The 25189-nt window shown below is 35.3% G+C and overlaps 1 protein-coding gene across 4 annotated transcripts in view; it reads right to left on the reverse strand.

The window, feature by feature from the left end:
* GRIK2 (glutamate ionotropic receptor kainate type subunit 2) overlaps window positions 1-25189 on the reverse strand; it is a 649287-nt gene that overhangs the window by 330027 nt on the left and 294071 nt on the right. For all 4 annotated transcript variants that reach the window (XM_060114614.1, XM_060114613.1, XM_060114617.1 and 1 more), the window contains 3 exons: window positions 13845-14026; window positions 6618-6671; window positions 3543-3716 (listed from right to left, as the gene is read on the reverse strand). In XM_060114614.1, the coding sequence (XP_059970597.1) occupies window positions 3543-3716; window positions 6618-6671; window positions 13845-14026 (410 nt within the window). The remainder of the gene's footprint in view (window positions 1-3542; window positions 3717-6617; window positions 6672-13844; window positions 14027-25189) is intronic.

Here is a 25189-nt window from a genome sequence, read left to right on the forward strand (position 1 = left end):
TCTAACTAGAATCCTCTTAACTTCCTCACTCCATTCATGGCAGAAATAGCATATTAATTTCTTTTCCTAAACATTTAATAACTGGGAAAATGCTTACAATATAATCTTAAATGGAAAAGAAAAAGAATACTCATACAAAGCATAAATATACCAACATTTTTAAACAGATCTCATACTGGTTTTATTTTATAATGATCATGTACTATTTTATAATTAATAATTAATTTATATAATAAAATATTTTATATATAATTTTATATCATTATATAATGTTATCTAATGAAATATTTTAAAAGATATTATCAGTTTTCCTTTTGGAAAATTGTAAAAAAGTCATCAATCTGCATCCATTTTAAAAGAAATCTTTATTTGAATGGCAAACTTCTTGTCTACTTCTAAAATATTTTGTGTTCCCTGCTCTATTTATAAATATAAAAAAAAATAGCTGGCACACATTTTTAGATAAGAACTATTCAAAAGTGCTCACACAAGGAAATTTATCTTCATTTTAAAAATGAAGTCATTCATTTTAAAAATGTTCTCATGTAAGTCTTCTGGTGGTTTTTATATTTTGCAGTAACTCAAATAAAGATATATAAACAAAGAGGCAATTATCCCTTATACCCTTTTTTTTTTCTTATTTAAGATCTATTTGAAAAGTATTTCATGACTATAACAAAGAGAAGAGTGTTGGCATTAAAAATTCTTCTGAAGATTTCAAAATCTATGGTCTATACACAATGCCCAGAATTTTCAATAAATAGCTAATCATTTTCTCATCAGTGCATTTTTGTTCTCTCACTTATCCACTCCCACTAAATCACTTGTCAGTTCAGAAGAAGGGCAGGACTGAGGACTGGACTCATGGCTAAAAAGAAAAAACCTAAACCTGCATTCATCCTAACACCCTGTCTTTTTTTTTTTTTTTTTCTTTTTTTCTTTTTAGTGTGCGTATACCTTTTATTGAAAAGAATATGTTTAGGAAAGCCAAGAAAAGAGTCCAAACACTTGATTGACTTTGAGGTCCTCATCTTGTCTAGTGGCCTGTGTGCTCCATAATTGTAAATACTGGGACTTGGAGTAATTATGTGGCTAATGGGGGAAGGTAAAAATAACGACTAAGAGTTCAAATTTGGATAACAGAAATACTCAAGTTCAATTTAAAATTCTGACATTTACTGTGTGACATTGGAATGTTAGTTAACCACTTGAGGTCTTATATTTCTATCTGTAAAATGGGAATAATAATGGTACCAACTCAGTGAGTTGTTTTGAGGGTTAAATGGAATGATGCATGCAAAGTATTTAGCATTAGTGTAGACACATAGCTGGGTTTTTTTTGTTGTTGTTATTTTAGAAAATGAATTTTATTTATTTATAAAAATTATAAATTTTAATAAATTGCAGATTATTCTTTCCTAGTATATAGAAATATAACTGATTTTTGTCTTTTTTGATCCATTTTATGAAGGTTAATTCTTTCCAAGAGCCCCTACCCTCCTAGATATGAAATTAATATATCTTCCTTTGTATTTATCTCTTTCAATAGTCTACTTAACTTACTAGAAGTTTCAAGGGATGACATGTAGAGTCATACAGGAATCATACAGAAATACACAGAGTACCCACGTAAGGCTGGATAATTTTTGTGATTCTGATATATAAAAGGGCACACTAATCCTTGGACGTATCAGTGGGAGTCTTAGAGTACGCAAATATTAAGATTGCCATGATACCTATTGATTTACTTTTCCTAAAACCATTCAGTAATGGTTCTGAATAACAAATAAAAATATCCGTCTTGAAATTAAGGAAGGGTAAAGAGAGTTAGAAAGCATATATGGAAAAAATATATACATGATTAAAATAACAATTTAAAAGGAAGTATATGTTTTAATTTTTAAAAATAACATTGTCTATTAGGTTCCAAAAGTTTGATTCACCATCTTCAAACTGGGAATGAAATATAATATTTCTAATTTATTCTTGGTTGTATTTTATTTTTAATCTGGATGTACTTCAGAAAAAAAAATCTTCATTTTTAAGTTATTTATGTATTTTCCTCCCAATAAAGTTTCTCAAATATATCTTAAGGTAAAACTAAAATACTAGAACTAGTCAACCATCTCTTTTTATGCACAGGAGTAAAATTCCCCTCATACTATTTCCTTAAAACAATAATGTGGATATAAGATATTTTCAAATTCTAGTAGGTTATTTTTCTCACTAAAAGAAAATAAAAGTCTTTTTTCTTTTTTCCTTTCCATTAGAAGGTTGGTGCCTAGAGGGTAACCATGATTTCTTCACAGTCTCTATGAAGACACTCAATTTGTATTACTAAATCTTCTTTTAAGGGAAGAAAAACACAAAATTTCCTTTATTTTGCTACAACATTAAAAACATACTTTGAAGCCCCATTGAAGCAATTAATGGAAACATTACAATCATAATAGAAAAAGCTTTCCCACACATCAGGATAGAGGATGTTTCTGCTTATAAAGTTTCCATTTAGAATGACACTTTTTAATGACCTAGGAAATGTAAATATTGCCAAAGTGCTGAGCTATTTACTAAATTGTAGCAGTAACTTTGTCTATAGAAAGTAGATTGAATGAGAATATATCAGACATTTATAATTTGTTAAATAGTACAGTATAAACTTACCTGGTCCTATAAGGTGGCCAGTAGCTACATTTGGCTACTGAGAACTTGAAATGTGACTAGTCTGAACTAATACATGAAGTGTCAAATGCACACCAATTTTCAAAGACTTAATAGAAAAAAAGAATGTAATATACTTCAGTCATAATTTTTATAGTGATTGTTTAAATAATGGCATTTTTGATACAATAGGTTAAATACAATAAATTAATAATATTGAAATTTACCTTTTGGTGTATGTTTTTTAACATAGCTATTAGAAAATTTTAAATTATGTATGTACACTGCATTAGATTTTCATGGGCAGAACTGGTATAAACAACTAAAGTTACATAAAATGTACCCTTCTTTTACAGTTTAAGCATTAGTCTAGTTTCTAGGTTTAAAACCAAGACTTGAAAATAACAAGTGTGATTATTGGTGAATTCTGAACCTTAAAGAGTAAGCTCAAGGGAAATTTTAGTGTGGTGTAAGTCATTTATATGACATCAGATATCAGAAACCGACATGATAAAGAGTAATCATATACTGGTAGTTAAAATAAGAAGGATAACTTTCAGGTTAATATCTTCTTTTCAGTCTTTAATTTATCCTATATATAGCAGTAATTAATTTTAGAGAAATCCCCTACATCGTAGTTTTCTGACAATAGTTGTAATGCATTTTGAGATACTTGGATAAAAGTTAAATTTGCCACATAAGATTGATTTAGAAAATTGTTAATAGAATTATTGGCAATAGTACTTTTTTTTGGCAATAGTATTTCTGATATCATGCTTTTAACAGTAATAACTAAACCGAAGTTTGGATCCAGATGACTCAATAATTTATGCAATATTACTTAGAAACACACAAACTGATCTTTAAGTGGGTATTCATACCGTCATAAATCCATCCAGCAAACCTGAATCGGGTTTCGGAGGTGCCTGCAACCGTTCCATAGACCACTTTTCAATGATGGAGGAGACTTGTGTATTTTCTGTATTTAATATTCTGAACCCTGTCATGTTAACGCCACTGTAACGGTAGGGCTCTACATCAAGAGCGAAGAGGTCCTAAAAGACAAATTTCTTTGTGTTAGTATCAAGAGAGAATATTCATAGGCAAGTATAATTGAAATAATCATGTATTCCTGCTTGCCTTAGGTTACTTAACACCACTGTGTCTCAAGTGATGTTTAAACATCACAAATCACCAAGATTCAAATACATTATCCTCATGCGTTGCCAATGCAAATATATATACACTCTACATAAACAAGTACATATATATATTATTCCAGTTCCCCCAGTGGAACAACAGGCTTTTCTACAACTTACCTTTAAGGTTTGCGTAAGCTTTCTTCTCTATGTTAGGGATAGCTTGCACTTAAATTTTATGCATTACTCTTTTATATTTAACTGATTATAGGTGTTTTCCCATGTCTTGCTTCCTTGACTGGTTATTGCCATTTTTGTGTTATTTTGCTTTGTCTTTTTTCTTTTTTTTTTAAGAAACAGATCATGAAATATAGCTTCTAACTAATGAAAATTATATCAAAGCTGAGGAAAAAAGTTAACAAAACTGGCCTTATTGGTTACAAGAACTCTTATAGTTCTTTTGTCTTATACCCTATCTAGCCACTCCCCCATAAGGAACACTTCAGACTCTGGTTGCCCTTTCTACTCTATATACAGTGAGTGCTCTGGATTTGCCCAGGAGATAGGAGGCCAAAGCTGTCGGGGCAGTCGGATGTCACTATGAGAACATGCAGCATGTGGGACTTCTGCCCCCATTGAGTTGGCATTAGCTATTCCTTAGATCTTATAGACAACATTGAGAGCCAGGACAAGATCAATGCCATTGGTCCTGGGCACAGCTTGCTCATACAGCTGTACAGACTAGATTATAGAAGCAAAATTCAGTGAAGAGAAGCTGATGTTGGCCTGAGCTCTATTCCATGCTGTGAAAAATAAAAGGAACTTTTAGGTTTTTAGTTTTCAACATTTGCAATCTAGCCAAGGAGATTATCTCTCTCTCTCTCTCTCTCTCTCTCTCTCTCTCTCTCTCTCTCTCTCTCTCTCTCTGGCTCTATATATATTTACACACACACACACACACACACACACACACATATATATATAATGTAGTGCAATATATGCTAAGGGGCAAAAGAGTACAAGTGATAAGTGCAAAGAGTCAGAAGCAAGACAAATGATTTTCAATTTTTATGGTAAAGAGCAACTTCACAGAGCAGATGGGATCTGAGCTGCCATTAAAGAATGGCCATGCTCTTGATAGGCAAAAGACAAAAGGAGACCAAAATGTCAGTAGAGACACAAAAATTAGAAAATATAAAGTCTACTCAGGAGACTGACCTAAATCACTTTGGCTATAAGAGAATTCATGAGGTAGAACAGCGGCAAAAGAAAATAGGAAAGTTAGGTTAGAATCAAACTGAAAAGGACCTTCAATTATAGGCTAGATGAGTCCTACATATACTAAACTAGTTTTTTTTCCCATTTTTTTTATTAAGAGATGCTTTCGATTTTCCTAACATCTTATGATTATGGTAGAACTGAGTTTCAACAGCATTGAAATATAATTTGCTGACGAGTGAAGGCTTCTACTCACTCTCCACCAGCCCATCACTAAGTTTCTCACAGGCTGCAAAAAAGCTGCCTGGTGGTAAGTGATACAGATATACAGCAGAGTTAGCCTTAGTATTTACCAGTAAAATACAACCTACTGTGTGAAGCATCTTCATTGAAGAAGAGTTCTTTTTACAAGAGGCTATTGTGATCAATTTAGATTTAAAACTTAGTAGTTTAGACCAATTATTAAATTTTAGTAATTTAATCTGGTAACTTCAAGACTCCTAAAAGCAAGGAGATCAATTGGAAAACTTTTGAGTTAACAAAGAGAGAGCATTGGATAGACTGGTCACTGTGGGAAAGGAGAAGATGCATACTACAGACACTATGGAGAAAAAAACAGTGGCATTTTGTTGGGGATACAGGAGTTAGAGTCAGTGGAAGTTTTGAAGCAAGAGTCAGAAGATGAGTCACTTCAGAGGACAATACATTAAGGTTTAAATAACTTGAAATTATCTTAACGCCACAACAATTAGAAACGTTCTGCAACGCAGTGATATACAACAATTCAGGAATATTACAGATAGATATTTAGATCTCATTTGAACAAAGGTCATAACTGAAGCTCTAAGTACATACCAGTTCTGAAGAAAATAATTGAAGAGGAAAAAAGAAAATAAGATACATGCCCAAACTTGGAGATGCTCTCATATTGGGGGGATGGGCAGGAAATAGTGACAGAGACAGATAGCTGTTTCACAGTGGAAGGAAAACTAGGATAATGTATTGGTAAAGAAATAGAGCTAAGGGTAAGTAGGTTTGATAAAAAAAAAAAAGAATGTCAGATTTTCATGCATATTGAGAAAAAACTGTAGTGGGTATGTAAAGACAAAAAATAAGGGTAACATTCAATTTGTTAATCGCAAATTAAATCATATTTACTTAAAAAAATCCAATTTAACATATGCAAAAGCAGAATAGAAAATTTAATCTACTAAAGGAGCAGCTTCAGTAAACCTGATTTCGGTTAAGTCAATGGAGCTAACAACATAAGAAGTTGTGCTTTTCTAAAACATTGATTTCTCAGCAAACTAATTTTAAAATCCATTATGTTCTGAAAGTCCTCTAAGCAATATAAAAATAAGACATTATTTTGAATTAATATCTGAAACGATATTATTTCAAAATCATCACCTTCCCACCAAGAATCATTAGTTCTCTATGATGATAATTCCTCTTGGGTTTTATCAAAATAAAATAAATCATAACTTTAAAAGTGCCAGTATTATATTACTTCTTCCCACTCAAAAACCCATTTTTCATCCTGAAATTCATTACAAGAAACTTTAGAGCATTATCTTTATGTTTTAATAAATTACTTACCAGTGTGGTAAAGATGTAATGATAGTATTCTGTCATCATTCCCATAGCTAATGCCTAAGAAGTAAAAAATTAAAATATTAATATTTAAGGTACACGTTAGATGAAATACATTATGTCAATAAGACAAGTGAGATGAAAATAGCAGAATGTAATGAAGGATCAGCCTATAGTATTCAGGTTACATTAAAATTGGGTCAAACTAAATCTTTTTTCCATAGTTAAAGAAGATTAGTGGTTACGAAGGAATTTCTGAACCAATTCTCCTGATAGAAAAGCTATTAATTGAATGTTTGCAATTGTAAAACTTATGCTTTACATATTAAAAGAGGCATTAAATTTGAAACAAAACCTCAAATTAGCACATCTTAGTTCATTATATTTGTAATATCTTCACTACAAATACCATAATAAGGAACACCATTTTATTTTGTTGAAAAGTATTACTCAATTAGGAAAACAGTGCTCCAAAGTACACCAACAGGAATTATTTTTAGCATTTTAGAGACATTTTCTTAGTATTAATGAAGCAAATGTAAATCACCACTGTACAGATAAAGGAAAGTTTATTTTTCATTAATGAACAATTGAAATTTACTATGTTTTATTTCACACTTCTACAGTCCTCATCAATTTTAGACTATCAGTCTTAAAACAAGGACTTTGGGGTTAGAACTTCCAGTCATAAGAAGTGTCAATTTCCTCTCTGAAAATACAGAATCCTTTAGAAATAGCTGTTTATCAGTGAACAGTAGCTGGTGATGATAATTGAAAAATGATGCATTTTTGAGCTGAATGAAGAGCTCTTAGTAGGAAACAAGTATTCTCAGGTGCATCTAATATTCTTCCACAAACTACTAACTACTCAAATTGGTTTACTAAGTAGCTGCCCCAGCTATATCCTTTGTATTCTATACCCATAGGTAGGTATTAACCAATTAGCTACAATAAAATTTGTATTTCCACAGCATTAGCTGTTCAGTAAGAAAAGATAGATGTTTGTGAAAATTTTTGGGATATATAAAATGTATTTTTTTAAAGGGAGAAACATTTGTTAATGAAAGGTAGCATCAAAGAATTGAGCAGAGGAAAGGAACTTAGGAACTGTGATATTGTAATTTATAATAAGAAATATGTATTTGGTCTTCATCCCATTTCTGGCACAAAACTCCAGAAACTCTTAGAATTTCCCAAACAATAAAAGCAATGGGAACATCTTTGTTATAATATTTGGTTTCTTTTCTTCACTTCCTGAAATTGCTTCAGAGCCATAAAGGTGAAATGGGTGTCTTGTTATTCTTAGCAAGCCCCTTTCAACCACAACTGAGTTTATGTCAAATGAGGTGACTTTGGAAAATCCCCTAAGATGGGAGGGTGGGTGCTGGTTGCCAGGGGAAAGCAATCTCATGATTGGAACGTTGAAACTTTCAGTTCTACCCCGGTGACCTCCTGGGAAGGAAGAGGGGCTGGAGACTGAGTTCAATCGCCATGGCCAATGAGTTAATCAATCATGCCTATGAACTGAAGCCACCAGAAAAATCCAAAAGGAGAGGATCTAGAGAGCTTTCCGGTTGGTGAACATGTGGAGATGCGAGGAGAGTGGCGTATTCAGAAGGGTCGTGGAAGCTCCTTGCCCTTTCCCTGTATCTTGCCCTATGCATCTCTTCCATCTGGCTGTTACTGAGTTACATCCTTTCATAATAAACCGGGAATCTAGTATGTAAAATGTTTCTCTGAGTTCTGTGAGTTGCTCTAGCAAATTAATCAAACCTAAGGAGGGGGTTGTAGGAACCTCCAGTCTACAGCCAGTGGGTCAGAAGCACAAGTGAGAACCTGGACTTGTGGTTCATGTCCGAAGTGGGGGAGGTGGGGGAACAGTCTTGTAGGACTAAGCCCTTAACCCACGGAATTGGATGCTACCTCTGGATAGATGCTGTCAGAACTGAATTGGGTTGTAGGACAACGTGCTGGCATCAGAGCACTGATTGTGGTGTGGGGAACAACCCCCCCCACACACAACTGAATTGGATGCACAACTCTTAGGAACCAAATAATATTTCCTGAATGGATAAAAATGATATGAGCCAATAACTCTCTGATAAATTTACATTTAAGCAAAAATAAAAATTTACAAGATTATCTTTGTAGAAGGTATTCATTCCTGATGGATATGTGTTCAAGGTTTCCCAACTTCAGAACTACTCAATGAGAGCTCAGCATTACCCTTGTCGATATTTTTTTACTTTACCAACTCAATAGGCATAGAAATATCCATAGGGATAAATGAAAGAAACAGTGATTCAGATGTATAACTATAAATAACACTTATATAATGCCTAAAAAGTACTGGGTGCTACTCTAAGCACATTGCACATCTTAATCAATTTAGGCCTCATTAAAAATCCTATGACGGGCTTCCCTGGTGGCACAGTGGTTGGGGGTCCGCCTGCCGATGCAGGGGACGTGGGTTCGTGCCCCGGTCCGGGAGGGTCCCGCATGCCGTGGAGCGGCTGGGCCCGTGAGCCATGGCCGCTGAGCCTGCGCGTCTGGAGCCTGTGCTCCGCAACGGGAGAGGCCACAGCAGTGAGAGGCCCGCATACCGCAAAAAAAAAAAAAAAAAAAAAAAAATCCTATGACGTAGGTCCTGTTATTATTTTACAGGTGAAGAAACTAAGACATTAGCCAACAAATTGAGACAGTGAGTGGAAATAAACTCCAGGTCTCTAACTCTTGGAGCTTGGATATAGAGCATAATCTATGCCTTTTATAAAGTGGCATATTTTATATTCCCAAAGATATAGATCCACTTAGGATCTATACATTCTAAAATTTTGGCTGTTTCCTCCTTGATAATTCGAAAACCTGGGAATCTCAGCCTAATCCTGGAAATTGTGTTTTGGAGGCGAGGGTGGGAGGTGGTTAAGAAAATAGTGTTCTGTACCATCCCCAGGTTTCTTCTTCATTACGTTGAAAAGAAGCCTTTAAGGAAGGGATAAATGAGGACTGTGTGAGCAATTCACTGACCTCCTTTCAGTCTTTGATTCTGAAAACAAGAGTCAGTATGGACTATGAACTTAGATCTAAGTAGAAAAGTTTAGTTATTTTTGATGGAGTACCTATACTCTAACATGAACAAAAGTGAACAATGGGGATACTCTCTTGAAAGGTGAGTTAATAATTTCCAATGGGAATTAAAAAAGAACTTGTTCTGGACCTTCTTTTAATTATAGCATTTATGTCTTGCTACTACTGCTTCTGAATGAACTGTGTGCACACTTCAAACCACATTAAAAAGAACAAAATTATTATCTCCTTGTGTATAAATAAGAGTGGCCACAAAAGAAAATTGTTTGTGCCACGTCACCCCTCCTGGAAAGAAATACCGCAGATTAATTTTTTCCAAAATCAAAATATTGTTAGAATTTCCCAACATTTAACTGATGTAGTGTTAACAATGCCATATGACAAATTAACACATGCAGTTATCCAGGCATATAATTTGCAACCAGTTTATCCTTCAGGTTATATCTGGACATTACATTGCTTAAGGTTAACAATTGGAGGGGTAGACTTTATACGTATTTCTTAAAATTTTATTATATTTTACTTCTTGCTGCTGTAGCAGTTTCTTTGTATCTGCTTTTACATTTTTCCAGGCTAAAAAATTTGATTTCACACTCTCTGATATGGACTTTAAAGTTCTTGGTTGCTATTTTTTTCTGTGATAGAATGTCTTCGTGAGACTTTACTCCACAGCATCCTGGCCCTGCCATAGAGGATTCTCTTTGACAAATCTGAGTAGAGGTGGAATCTTTTGCTATTAAGACATGTATGCCAATGAGTGCCCTTAATTTGCCTCAGAGGAAATCTAGCCAAGCCCAGGCTTCACTCACTTTTAAAGCTCTCAGGCAGGAAAACTTCAAATTCATGGTTGCTCACTATTTAGTTAGAGTTCAGTCAGTTTAAATAAAATAAACAAACATCTCTTTTTCTTGATACTCCTAATATTTGTTCTTGGATTAAGCCAGATAAGCTGAAAGCCCACTTGTGCCTTATCTTCAACTACTGTACCATTTCTTTGGAGTGTCATCATTAGCCAACGTTGAGGAATCTCAGAAAAATTTCATAAATCATAAAATGGAGTCCTATTAAATGTACTGCTGCAGTTACAAAAAAGAAGCTATTTACTTTCTTTTTGAATTGGTTTCTAGAGTAGCTAAGATCCAAATATGAGATAAATGCTCTCTGGGACAAGGTAAGTTTTAAAAAAATCCCACCATATGGGGTCTGCCAGTGTTACAGGATCAAAAAGCGTGCATTCTGTGTAATAGCTTTACTCTGACTTCAACTTAACTTTCATATTCTTATTTCCCCTCCGTTCTGATTTTTCACTACTAATCTTGTTAAAATTATATAATTTTACTGTTGTATATATTTTAGATACTACTTTAATTCTGTTTTCATTTTGCGAATAGCAGGTTACACATCAGAAAACAAGTATGAAATAAGGGATATATCAACTAGAAGACAGAATGGAAATTCTATTATTAAAGGTGATGGATACTCTCACTTTTCAAACAGCAAAATAAGTCAGAGTTAGTTACTCTAGAGACAAGACAACTGATCACCTATATACTTGTTGGAGGCCTAGAGAAAGCCTACCAAAAGCCTATTATTTGCCACTGACAAATAGTACAGTGATACTCCAGGCATAAAGGAAAGGTATCCTTTCCACGTCTGTGTATTCTAAATGTGACCAAGAATTGTTTGGTATTAAGTGAAAAACAAAACCCTACTCTAGATTCCAGTGCTTACTTTATCGCATCATTTTGTTCCCAAAAAAACCCAACCAAACAACAACAACCACCCTTATATTCTTTATTACTCAAATATAACACTAGAGCAATTTTCCAAATCCAATTAAATATTTTACTGTAGTGAAACCAACATCCATATTGGAAGACTGGATAAACATCTGCTTAATAAACTAACCATGTTATAACAGACATTTACTGTTGGTGGTTATATTTTATGAGATATAATTTAACATCTGAATCTGCATAACTCTCTAGTAGAGATTTTATCCTACATTTGAGAGGCTTCAAGACAGGTGGCTAATCTCCAGTCAGCCAGTGTGTATAGAAGAGCTTAAAAAACAAAGTCCAATGACTTGTGTTCAAGTTCAGGATCTACCACATAGTACAGCCTTGTACTAGCTATTTAACCCCTTACATCAATCCCCTCATATATAAGATATGAGCTAATAATAACTGTTTTCCAGTGTGCTGTTAGGCCTGAATAGTGCTGAAGTAATAGTAAGAGGTTTTACTGCTATGAATTGTTTCATTTGATTGACTTAGAATTATCTTTTTAGGTAGGCAATGCTTATTCTGAAATGAATACTTCCTAACATCACTAGGAGAAATATAAATCCCTCTGCTATTTCCTTGATCAATGATGGACACTGATCAAGCTACTTAATCTTTCTGAGATTCAGTTTCTTTATCTGTAAAGTGGAGCTAGTCCCTACTTCATTTGGTTATGGTGATGATTAAATAAGATCAAATGTGTAAGGCATCTCAGCATACAAGACAGGTAAAGAACAATTTTTTTTCTTTTTCTTACTAGTTGATTTTAATGGTTGAGCTGCTTAATTGTTGATTTGAAGTTTATTCCCTCATTTCAGCACAAGACAGAAATATCTACTTCATTGATCAATATTCACATTAACAAACGGCATTTTAGCCATTTGAAAGTAACCTCGGAACTTCAATGTGCTTTAAAGATCATCAATATTTATATTACTTTCCTATAAGACAATTAATTAAAGTACTTAGACTTTTTATCAGAAAATCACATCAAGGTGACTTCTCTGGCTTCTTTTTTTTAAACCGACTGTGTAACAATAACACTTTGATTTAAAAAACAAAAAACCAGGGGACTTCTCTGGCAGTCCAGTGGTTAATACTCCATGCTTCCACTGCAGGGGTCACGGGTTTGATCCCTGGTTGGTGGGGAACTAAGATTCCCACATGCCACACAGTGTGGCCAAAAAATAAATAAATAAATAAACAAGACAAAAAGACAACCCTCAGAATGGGAGAAAATATTTGCAAATGAAGCAACTGACAAAGGATTAATCTCAAAATTTATAAGCAGCTCATGCAGCTCAATATCAAAAAAACAAACAACCCAATCCAAAAATGGGCAGAAGACCTAAATAGACATTTCTCCACAGAAGATATACAGATTGCCAACAAACACATGAAAGGATGCTCAACATCACTAATCATTAGAGAAATGCAAATCAAAAGTACAATGAGGTATCACCTCACACCGGTCAGAATAGCCATCATAAAAAATCTACAAACAATAAATGCTGGAGAGGGTGGATAAAAGGGAACCCTCTTGCACTGTTGTGGGAATGTAAACTGATACAGCCACTATGGAGAACAGCATGGAGGTTCCTTAAAAAACTAAAAATATAATTACCATATGACCCAGCAATCCCACTACTGGGCATATACCCTGAGAAAACCATAATTCAAAAAGATACATGCACCACAATGTTCACTGCAGCACCATTTACAATAGCCAGGACATGGAAGCAACCTAACAGTAGGTGAGTGGATAAAGAAGATGTGGCACATATATACAATGGAATATTACTCAGCCATAAAAAGAAACAGAATTGAGTTATTTCTAGTGAGGTGGATGGACCTAGAGACTGTCGTACAGAGTGAAGTAAGCCAGAAAGAGAAAAACAAATACCTATGCTAACACACATATATGGAATCTAAAAAAAAAAAAAGGGGGTTCTGAAGAACCTAGGGGCAAGACAGGAATAAAGATGCAGACGTAGAGAATGGATTTGAAGACACGGCCTGGGGGGGACTGGGAAGGGGAAGTTGGGACGAAGTGAGAGAGTAGCATTGACACGTACACACTACCAAATGTAAAATAGATAGCTAGTGGGAAGCAGCTGCATAGCACAGGGAGATCAGCTCAGTACTTTGTGACCACCTAGAGGGGTGGGATAGGGAGGGTGGGAGGGAGGCGCAAGAGGGAAGGGACATGGAGATATATGTATACATATAGCTGATTCACTTTGTTATACAGCAGAAACTAACACAACATTGTAAAGCACTTATACTCCAATAAAGATGTAAAAAAAAATTTCAAACTCAAATTTAATAAATAAATTAAGAACTTAAATAATTTAAAGATTACCTGTTTCAAAATGCCTGCTGCCATTTCATGGCTACAGTCAAAGATGACATGGAACTCCTTGCCTCTTTTCATTTCTTTTAGTAAGGGTTTTGCATCCTTTGTATCAGCAGGTAGTTGACGGATCTTAAGTCGAAGATTGTATCTTGATGGAGCTTTGATGAGCTCCTGCAAGCGAATGAGACCTTTAATGAAAAAGAAAAAAAATAGAATGTTACAGAAAAAACAGAGTAGTTCATAGAATCACAAAACATACCACAGTGTCTGATTTCCTTGACCATGTACATGTGTACGTCATGACGTGACCATTGAAATTCCTACTTCAGAACTCCCAATCCCCAGTTATTTTTGTTAAAATCACTTCTCAAATTCTTAGGGTATTTCTCAAAGTATGAAAGACATACATGACTGTAAGTTAATGTAAATAATTTAAATAGATAAAAGAATAAAAAATAAAATAGTTTCCCTCTCTATCCTAATTTTACTCCCAGTGGGTTGTCACTATTGATGGTTTGAAATATTATCCTCCATATGCATTTGCACATATATACATAGAGGGTTTTTTTTTTGATTTTACATCAATAATTGTTTTGTGACAATGTCTGATAGGTCATTGTAAGTTAGTGATTACTGTTCTAGTTTGTCCAATTAAGTTTTAGTGGACATAATTTATGTAATTATTCTCTATTATTACAAACTTTGGTTATTGTTTCTTGTTTTTGTTCACAAGTAATGGTCTAGTAATTTGGTGTATATGTAAGAGTGATATATTTTTCTTAATAAGAAGACTAAATAGCCAGAAGTGTAATTAAATCACTTTAAGAAATAAAACTTTCCTTTGTATTGTTTTTATTTGTATCATTCTGTATTTCTTCAGAAATAAATATAACCACAGAAATTACTAATAAAGCAAACATTTTCCTAGAAAAGCAGCTCCTGATTATATGTTTCAAAAATATATCAAATTAATAGGTCCATTTTCAATAGATCATTAAACCGTTATGCATTTTTAAATAACAGAGACAAATCAATGAATTTATTCCTTTATAGAAACTTTCTAAGTAATGAAACCCCTTAAAAACTGATATAAAAGATCCAATATATAAGAGTATGATAAGAAAAGAACGATCATACAATTTTATTAGCTTGGACAAAATTAAGCAATTTCCTTTCCCCTTCTCCCCTCTTCCTTCTTATTTACCCCTTTTACCATCTCATCTTTATATTTCTAAAACTCTACTTCTATCTTTCCTGAAAAACTACCTTCATAAATATTACTATGACAAACAATAATAAAGGAAAATATTTGTAAATAACTATCTGGAACTCTCTCTCTCTCTCTCTCTCTCTCTATATATATATATACACACACACAGATACTCTCTTTATTATATATGTATAACTCTATTTGGAAACAGGAATTAAAAGAATCTTACTATGACTAAAAATCTACTGTATATTAAAATAACATGAGATCTAAAGAATAAAATCTAATTCTAGGAATTTTTTTCATTCAGTTTTTAATAATAGATCCTCTTAGACATGTAATGCTATATACACTTTAATATGTTGCAACATAGTTAATAAAATTAACATGACTAATTTTCAGTATTTTTATCCTTGAGACATGCAAGATAAAACATATGTAAATTCATAAATATATCTAGTATCTTTTGCTTTTAAAATATCATCCCACCAGACTTCCCTGGTGGCACAGTGGTTAAGAATCCTCCTGCCAGTGCAGGGGACATGGGTTCGATCCCTGGTCTGGAAAGATCCCACATGCCTTGGAGCAATTAAGCCCATGCACCACAGCTACTGAGCCTGCACTCTAGATCCTGGGAGCCACCACTACTGAGCCCATGTGCCACAACTACTGAAGCCCATGTGCCTAGAGCCCGCGCTCCACAACAAGAGAAGCCACGGCAAGCAGAAACTCGTGCACCACAACGAAGAGTAGCCCCCGCTCACCACAACTAGAGAAAGCCCACGTGCAGCAACGAAGACCCATTGCAGCCAAAAAAAAATAATAAATAAAATTATAAAAAATTAAATGAATTCATTAAATAAAACATTGTCCCAGAAAGTTTACTTCATTGTAAGTTATTTTAAAATTTTGATATATAAAATCCTACAAATAATATTTGCATAAATTACACAGTATAATATTATTAGTAAAATAAATACTACATAATTAATTGATATCAAATATACCCATTAAACATGATACAATTCAGTCTAGGGAATTATGTATATAATGATTATAGATGTTAACACTGAACTGTACAAAGATGAAAACAAATATCTGAATTTATAACACCTGCTTAATTGTAGCAGCATTTAACATTGGGCTATAAAATCCTCTAAAACATCTATAAAAGGCTATACATTTCTTTACATATGGGAGTACTCTGTAACTAAATTAGAATAAATTCTTAAAGGGTAGTAACGTTGTTTAACTACTTTTTATAAATAAACCTGAATATAATTGCTGTAAGGCAGTGGCTCCTAAACTTTGGAAGGTATGATAGTAACCTGTGAAGCTGGGGTACAATCTAAACGACCAAATAAGAATCTTCAGGTGATAGGACTCCTGCATGTACATTTTTAACAATCTTTCCAGGTGAGAGATTCAAAGAGTGTGGCCAATTTCCAAAGATAGGTCTGGTTTCAGATAACTGTCTTATGAGAGCTACCCTTTGATAGCTATATTGTAGGATAATAACTATTTTATATTAACTAGTAGCATAAGACAATAAAACAATTAATTCAAAGAATGATTTCCAACTTCATTAGGAAGAGTGAGTTAAAAACTGTAAATACAACTGACTGTAGGAATAAGAGAGAGAAAAAAAAACATTCATTTACCCATGCATCAAATGTTTATTAAATTTTTACTGTAGGTCAAGCACTGTTCTAGACATTGAGGAGACAATGAAATATATAAATAGACAAATTTCCTGCCCATACCACGCTAAAAATACACAGGGGGACAAACGCTACTAAGCAAGCAATTATAAATGAAAAAAGGCAATACTATTTTGATAGGGAAAGTACAGATGGTTGAGGAAGCATACAGCAGGATCACCTAACTCAGAATGGGAGTGTTCAGGGAAATTATCTCAAAGAACGTGATGTCTAAGTTAATACCTAAATAAAAAGAGAAAGAATGGAAGGAATGGATGGAAGAAAAGACAGCTTTTATACTGGCATGGAGGTGAGAGAGCATGGGCAAAGAATCTTAAGAAGCAAGGAAGAAGTGCTGACAAGTGTAATTTGAGAAGAGGGCAGGGATGCTTAGGATGCCCTTGTATTTTACAGTAGAGTTAAGGCCTTTAACTTAAAGGTGGTAGAAAATGCTCACTTGGAATCTGCATTTCAAAAGAATCACTCAGATTTTCACTATAGAGGACAGAAGAGAAGAACTAAAATGGCAGGAAGAGTTGGAAGACAGTTGTAATAACGCAGGTTGGGAAAGGGTAAGGTGTGTGTTCAGGTCAAGATGGTAGGGAGAGAAAGAAGAGGAGGGACTAGAGATTTTTTTTGTGTGTGTGGTGTTAGTTTCTGCTTTATAACAAAGTGAATCAGTTATACATATACATATGTTACATATGTTCCCATATCTCTTCCCTCTTGCATCTCCCTCCCTCCCACCCTCCCTATCCCACCCCTCTAGGGGTGAGCTGATCTCCCTGTGCTATGCGGCTGCTTCCCACTAGCTATCTATTTTACGTTTGGTAGTGTATATATGTCCGTGCCACTCTCTCACTTTGCCTAGAGTCTGTCATACAGAGTGAAGTAAGTCAGAAAGAGAAAAACAAATACCGTATGCTAACACATATATATGGAATCTGAGAAAAAAAAAGGGACTAGAGATTTTTGAGAAAAGATGGTAAGTGGTTGGTGAGGGAGAAGGGCTGAGTCAGGGAGGTTTCTCAGATTTTTGGCTTGGGCATCTGTGAGGAGAGAGTGCTTCCAGAGTGTGAGGTCATGGGAGGAGTCTTATCTAGATCAGCAGTTCTCAAAGTGTGGTCCACAGCCCTCTCAGGAGGGTCCCTGAGGTCCAGTTATTTTCATAATAATAATAAGAGGTTCTTTGGCTTTTTTACTTTCATTCAGTCACATGTGTGCAGTGGAGTGTTCTTGGGGTTACAAGACATGGATGATGTCACAGCAGATTGAACGAGGAAGTAGATATGAAAATCCAACTACCTCCTATTAAACCAAACATTAAAGAGACTTATGAGAATGCAAAACAAAGCCACTCTCCTTATTACTTTTTTTGTTTTAGAAAATATAGGTATTTTTCATTAAAATATGATATGTGAATAGATAATAGATTTGTTATTGCAATTATTAAATGAATTAATAAATATTTTTAAATGTTATAATTTTATTACTAATATGGTAAATGTTTATAAGCATATTATAAATGCTTTTAGAGATCCTCAGTAATTATTAAGAGTATAAAGTGGTACCAAAACCAAAATGCCTAAGAATTACCAAATTGGATTATCTCTAAATTTTTCCTAGTTCTAAGTTTCTCTTATTCTCATTAAGTTATTTATATAAATGCAGACTGATCTAATACCAACCTTGGTTGAATAAAGAAGAGAAAGCTACCCTTGGCTTACTTACCTCACAAGATTTTGAGCGACTCAAATGTAAATTTGGGGGATTTAGTCTACCAGAGTAGCAACAGCCTGAGTGTTGAATGTGAATCTCAGTTCAAAAATCTATGATATGGGGATCTTTATGCAAGACATTGTATCTCTCTTATATCCGTTTTATTTTCCTCTTCTCTATAATAGGGTAAAACCATCTATGAATTAATATATAAAACATCAAAGGGCTTCCCTGGTGGCGCAGTGGTTGAGAGTCCGCCTGCCAATGCAGGGGACACGGGTTCGTGCCCCGGTCCGGGAGGATCCCACATGCTGCGGAGCGGCTGGGCCCATGAGCCTTGGCCACTGAGCCTGTGCGTCCGGATCCTTGGTCCACAACGGGAGAGGCCACAACAGTGAGACGTCCGCGTAATGCAAAAAAAAAAAAAAGAAAAACACAAACAAAAAAAAACACCAAAAGGAACTGGCATATATTAGATTCTCAAAAAGTAGCAATTTTCATTGCTGCTATTTGGGCTAAGAAGGAAAGAATATAGTTATTTTTTTAAATGTGCTGGTTACTAAATCTGTTCTTGGAAGTTATTTTGACAATCATATAGACTGAACACCTAACAACAACAGAATTTTAATCAAAATGTTGAGATTAACTCATTACTAAAGAAAAAGTAGCTATATAGTTATGGATTAGCCCAACAGTTCTGAATTGAAAAAGCTCAACTGACTCGAAAATAGAAATTTTCAGAAGTATAAAATCCACAAACAGAATTTGTAGAGTTCACCCTAAGTATAAATATTGCCAAGCATTTTCAAGTGTCTTAAGAATTCATGTGGATAGTCCACTGAGCTATCAGGTACAATAAATGTTTACTTATTCTCTTCACACATATACATCCCTGCTGGCATTAATGTAACAGATTTCAGTTTGCCAGCTTCCCTGAGGAATAATATTGAAGGGCTAAATTTTTTTTTTAAATAGCTGTTGCTAGTAGGAACTGCCATCTCTTACTTGAGAATTTGAGAGAAATGTTGTCTTTATTCATTCATTCAACATATATTTACTGCATATCTACTATGCACAAGACATCATTTCATGTATAAATATAATGATTGGGATAGTAGTATTTATTCAGTCTTTGCATGACATACAGTTTGACTTTTACATTTTTTAATACCAAAGTTGTTTCTCTAATGCTTTTCACATTCAGTTTTTGGAATCAAAATCATTCAGCATTTCAATCCGAGAGAAGAAATCTAGAGAGGTGTTTGAATACTGGAAGTAGAATCATGATTTTTAAATTCTGGCTTTCCATCATCTACTGCACAGGTGCTTAGAGTCCTCTCTGAGCTTCTAAGCTTTCATTGCTCTGTCCAGTGCTATTGTTTCTCTTTTATCCATATTTCCATTGTAGATCCTTTCCCCTCCCCACTGTCTGACACATAACAAATCCCTGTCTGAATTCTGTTATTCAGAACACCTTGAAAGAATAAGAGGAGGGCTGACAAAATGGGAGATGCATTCAAGACATCCAAAGAGTGGACGTTTACTGACCTACTTGAGTTATTTGATGACATCCCTGTCATTTAACGTATGTGGGTGAGATTTTTATCCACAGGAAAAAGGGCTTAAACAGTAGGAATGTCTTTTAATTAAAATACTGGCTATGTATTTTCTGCTGTGGATCGCTATCGATCTTCCTACCTACTCCAGTGTTCCTCTGCAATGTATCACAGTCTAAAAATGCCAATTTCAGAAAGGATTACCCTAATCCCTCCATCATATACAAGTAAATATGCATGTTTTGTAAAATGAAACAGTTTTGTCCCCTTTTTAGGAAAAAAGTAAGCCTTTCAAAATAATTGGGATAGTATATATGTGGTCCTATCCTATGGCTCTTTGGTCAAAATGGAGAAATAAAAGGACTCAACTATTAGATAAAATAAAAGGGCAAAATCTATTTTGTTGAAAATATGGTTAACACAAATAATTTCCAAACAACAATTTTCAGAAATATACTTTAACAAATTTGGCACCTGGTTAAGTTATTTAATGAAAGAGTAGAATTATAATGCCTTAAAACAGTCTTTTAATTAAAAGATCCCCTTTTCCCTAATGTAATTAGTTGATGTAATAATAATAAAAAAGAAACAATCCAAGCAGATGGGTTCCTGAAAATCTTCTAATAAACAAGAGCACCACATTGCAATTATCCCTTTACTTTGGTAGATGAGTAACATTCTATTCCCTCTAATTCTATCACTGAGAGTACATTTCTTAAAGCTTTTTCTGCTTTCAGTTATTTTACAGTACCTAAAACCAAGGCGTATCTTAAGCTTCCAGGCGACAGAGGTCCAAGATGCTCTTTTCAGAAGTTGCCATCAATTTAGCTTTTAAGGAAAACCCAGAATGAACATTTATGCACACTCCAGCTGGCACTTGCTTCTAAAAAGATCAATCACACCACCTCTCCACAGGCCCAGTCTCCCCCAGCCCCAGGAAGGGAGTCCCAAGTTTGCTCCCATACCCAGGTATCTATTTCAGCTGCCACACAAACTAGAGCTTTGCCACCTGGCTTATTAATCAGGCCTATTTATCATTTCAGATAATGTGGTCTTTGTGCAGTCCAGACTCCCCTTACCCAAAATGCATTGCCTAAAAATGACTCATCTACATTTAATCATCGTCAGTTGTGTTTTTTTTTCAGTTGAGAAAAGACAATTCATTGAAAGGCCAAGTATAACATTTCAAGGAGTTATTTTTGTTGAATGTTTTATTTGTGCTACAGAGCGCTTTAAAGAAAACTAAATAGAATATGTATACCAGTTGTGGACCTTGTAATGTATAGTAATGCTGTAAATATAGAGAAGAGAGCTAATCATAATAAGAAAATCATAAATGGCTTTGACAGGAGAGGTAGATTGACATTGAAAAAAATTCTGTCTCCAAATTTTTGTCAGCCCTCCTCTCCTTGGGGGCAAGGTGCATTTGTTCAACAGTACAGGGAAGATAGAAAATAAAGAAAAGTGGGGTCCAGAAAAAAAAAAAAAGGGAGAAGAAGAAAAGAAGAGAGGAAACTTCCAATGTGGTTTTCATCTTCTTGGAAAAGGGAGAGAAAGCTATGTAAAGTAAAATTAGAGGGCTGGTTTCCTGGAAAAATCCTAAAATCCTAACACTAACCTTACAGAGAGCAATTTCCTTCTCTCTATTTGAAATGTGTTATATATTTCAAGAATGACAGAGCCTAATACATTCAAAACTGAAAATATGTAAAAACACTTCAGCTTGATACATTAGAAACCAAGTGGCAAAGGAGTTTCAATTCACATGCCAAGGTCAACTGATTATTGGTGGCTTCCTGGAGCACTGTGTTGAGAATATTCTTGAGACCAGTTCTGTGATCAGGGACATAGGTCAATAAGGGATGGAACCTGGGTGGTGCGGTAGGCAGGCATGGTAACACCATGTATTGGTCGTCCCTCTATTAAAATCTCCTCCTTATGTATTAGTGTCATCAAATCCTATCCACGATACTGTTTTATTGATGGCAAAGCCTTTCTATGCTTCAGAATGGAAAATAATACAGTGCAGACAACACATTTTAGGCACCATGCTCTCTGTCGATGCCAGGATCCATATGGTTCAACCCTGAATCACGATGCATTCAAATAAGTAGAATCCAAACAGTAACTCTGACACTTACAGTCCCATGAAAACATTTAAAAATTGCACAAATTTATTGCCTGAAGCAACTCATTAAAATTTTATATTCTTTCTCTTCTAAAACACCTCCAAACCCTGAAAACTCAGTTTGACACATAATACATGTACAAGTGTATTTGTGTGTGTGTACACTCAGGCACACATGCATACACACACTATTCCTCTACTTCTATTTCCCTGGGAAATCTAATTTTTTTTTTTACATCTTTATTGGAGTATAATTGCTTTACAATGGTGTGTTAGTTTCTGCTTTATAACAAAGTGAATCAGTTATACATATACATATGTTCCCACATCTCTTCCCTCTTGTGTCTCCCTCCCTCACATCCTCCCTATCCCACTCCTCTAGGTGGTCACAAAGCACCGAGCTGATCTCCCTGTGCTATGCTGCTGCTTCCCACTAGCTATCTATTTTACATTTGGTAGTGTATATGTCCGTGCCACTCTCACTTTGTCACAGCTTACCCTTCCCCCTCCCCATATCCTCAAGTCCATTCTCTAGTACGTCTGTGTCTTTATTCCTGTCTTACCCCCAGGTTCTTCATGACATTTTTTTTTTTCTTAACTTCCATATATATGTGTTAGCATACGGTATTTGTCTTTCTCTTTCTGACTTACTTCACTCTGTATGACAGACTCTAGGTCCATCCACCTCACCACAAATAACTCAATTTCGTTTCTTTTTATGGCTGAGTAATATTCCATTGTATATATGTGCCACATCTTCTTTATCCATTCATCCAATGATGGACACTTAGGTTGTTTCCATCTCCGGGTTATTGTAAATAGAGCTGCAATGAACATTTTGGTAATCTAATTTATCTCTGCCCTGACTTCTCCTCCGAGGAGAATCTGGGCCAACCCCTTTCCTGAACTCTAGACTCTTAAATTAACTTTCCTATTTGACAGTTGCATGGTAAAGAATTAACCTTACCCACAGAGAGGTCTGGCCTGTGCGCTTAGCTCCTGGGAGGTAATCTCTAAGCCCCAATAAGAGAACTTTGTTTATCTGGAGGCCGTGGGCCCCAGAGAATATCTAACGACGTAATTTATGGTAGGGGCTTTGGGTCATGAGATATCAGCTAAACCTCTGGAGGGGATAGTGACCTACAGGTCAGCCAAGCAAGTGGTCAACTGTGTCTACATGACCAAGCCCCAGTTACAACTCTGGACACCAAGGCTCCAGTGAGTTTTCTTGGTTGGTAATACTCCATGCCTACTGTCACTCATTGTTGCCTGGAAAAGTTAGTACTGCCTACAAATCCAGTTGTTGGGAGAAGACGACTGGAACCTGAGTGTGGACCTGTGTGCCTCTTCTCTTGGCTGATCTTATTCTGTATCCTTGTCATAAATTGTAACAGTGAGTATAACAGCTTTTGGTCATTCTGTGAGTTGTCCTAGTGAACTATCAAACCTGAGGGTGATCTTGGGGACTCCTGAATAAAGTAACATCTCTACCTTGATGTACAGTAAATACTACAAAGCATTCCAAAATTGGCTCTTCATCTCCTCAGTCTCCAAAAGTGTTTCTCCTTCAATTGTCCCCACCTATGATAAGGGCAACTCTTTATCATTACAGTTAGGCCAAAAACCTTGATGTCATCTTTAATCCTTTCTTTCTAGCACACTTCACATCCAATTTATTAGAAAATCTTATCAAATCTACCTTCAAATGTACATAAAAAGCTGTCAACTCTTACTACTTTTAATACACTGGATTGAGCAATTATGATCTCTCAAATGGATTGTAAAAGCTTCCTAAGTAGCACTGCCCTTACATATTTTTATATCCAGGTGTAGCCAGTAGCAATTCATAGCCTATGGTGTTTATTTCATAAGTCTGGTGAGTCAATACTCTGGATCTTTTAAGATGGAAAGGTGGGAATGAAGAAGCCAGGAACATACAGAACAGTTTTAGTTAGTATAGGCCTGGATACTATGAGGGCAGTTAAGAGGAAATACGCTCAGTGGCCATTGAAATCTGAAGTCCTTATGCTTGACTCAATACATAAAGAATTCTAAAGCATGAGACACATTATCAGTGGCTTGTGATTCTCTAGGCCAAGTTGAGGGAAAAACTGTACTTCCAGATAACCAGTCCATCTAGATGTGCAGTCTTACTAGGTAGGGTCTCAGAGCTATAACCAGAAGTCTCAAGTTCAAAACGGGTGATGCACTACAATCCCCCAAACTCCATTCTTGTGACAAGCTGCCTTAGAGCCATGTTCCTGGTGCAACTTGCTGGAGCCAGGATGGGAGATAAGGACTTTGTCTTCCAAATATTGGGTGTGTATTCTGAGTGTTAATTGCCTGATTGTTGCTTTTGATTGCTGAAAGGTGAGGACAGAGGTTGGGGGCCATTGTTTTAAACCCCATGAGTTTCATCCATTCATCTGTCATGGACACTTAGGGTGGCTTCCATGTCCTGGCTATTGCAAATAAAGCTGCAGTGAACATTGTGGTACATGACTCTTTTTGAATTATGGTTTTCTCAGGGTGTGGCACATACATACAATGGAATATTATTCAGCCATAAAAAGAAATGAAATTGAGTTATTTGTAGTGAGGTGGATGGATATAGAGTCTGTCATACAGAGTGAAGTGAGAAAGAGAAAAACAAATACCATATGCTAACACATATATATGGAATCTAAAAAAAAAAAAAGGTTCTGAAGAACGTAGGGGCAGGACAGGAATAAAGATGCAGACATAGAGAATGGACTCGAGGACACGGGGAGGGGTAAGGGTAAGTTGGGACAAAGTGAGAGAGTGGTATGGACTTATATGTACTACCAAATGTAAAATAGATAGCTAGTGGGAAGCAGCCGCATAGCATAGGGAGATCAGCTCGGTGCTTTGTGACCACCTAGAGGGGTGGGATAGGGAGGGTGGGAGGGAGACGCAAGAGGGAGGAGATATGGGGATATCTATATATATAGATGTATAGCTGATTCACTTTGTTATAAAGCAGAAACTAATACACCATTGTAGAGCAATTATACTCC

The sequence above is a fragment of the Mesoplodon densirostris genome, chromosome 12 (assembly GCF_025265405.1).
Source record: "Mesoplodon densirostris isolate mMesDen1 chromosome 12, mMesDen1 primary haplotype, whole genome shotgun sequence".
Classification (NCBI taxonomy): domain Eukaryota; kingdom Metazoa; phylum Chordata; class Mammalia; order Artiodactyla; family Ziphiidae; genus Mesoplodon; species Mesoplodon densirostris.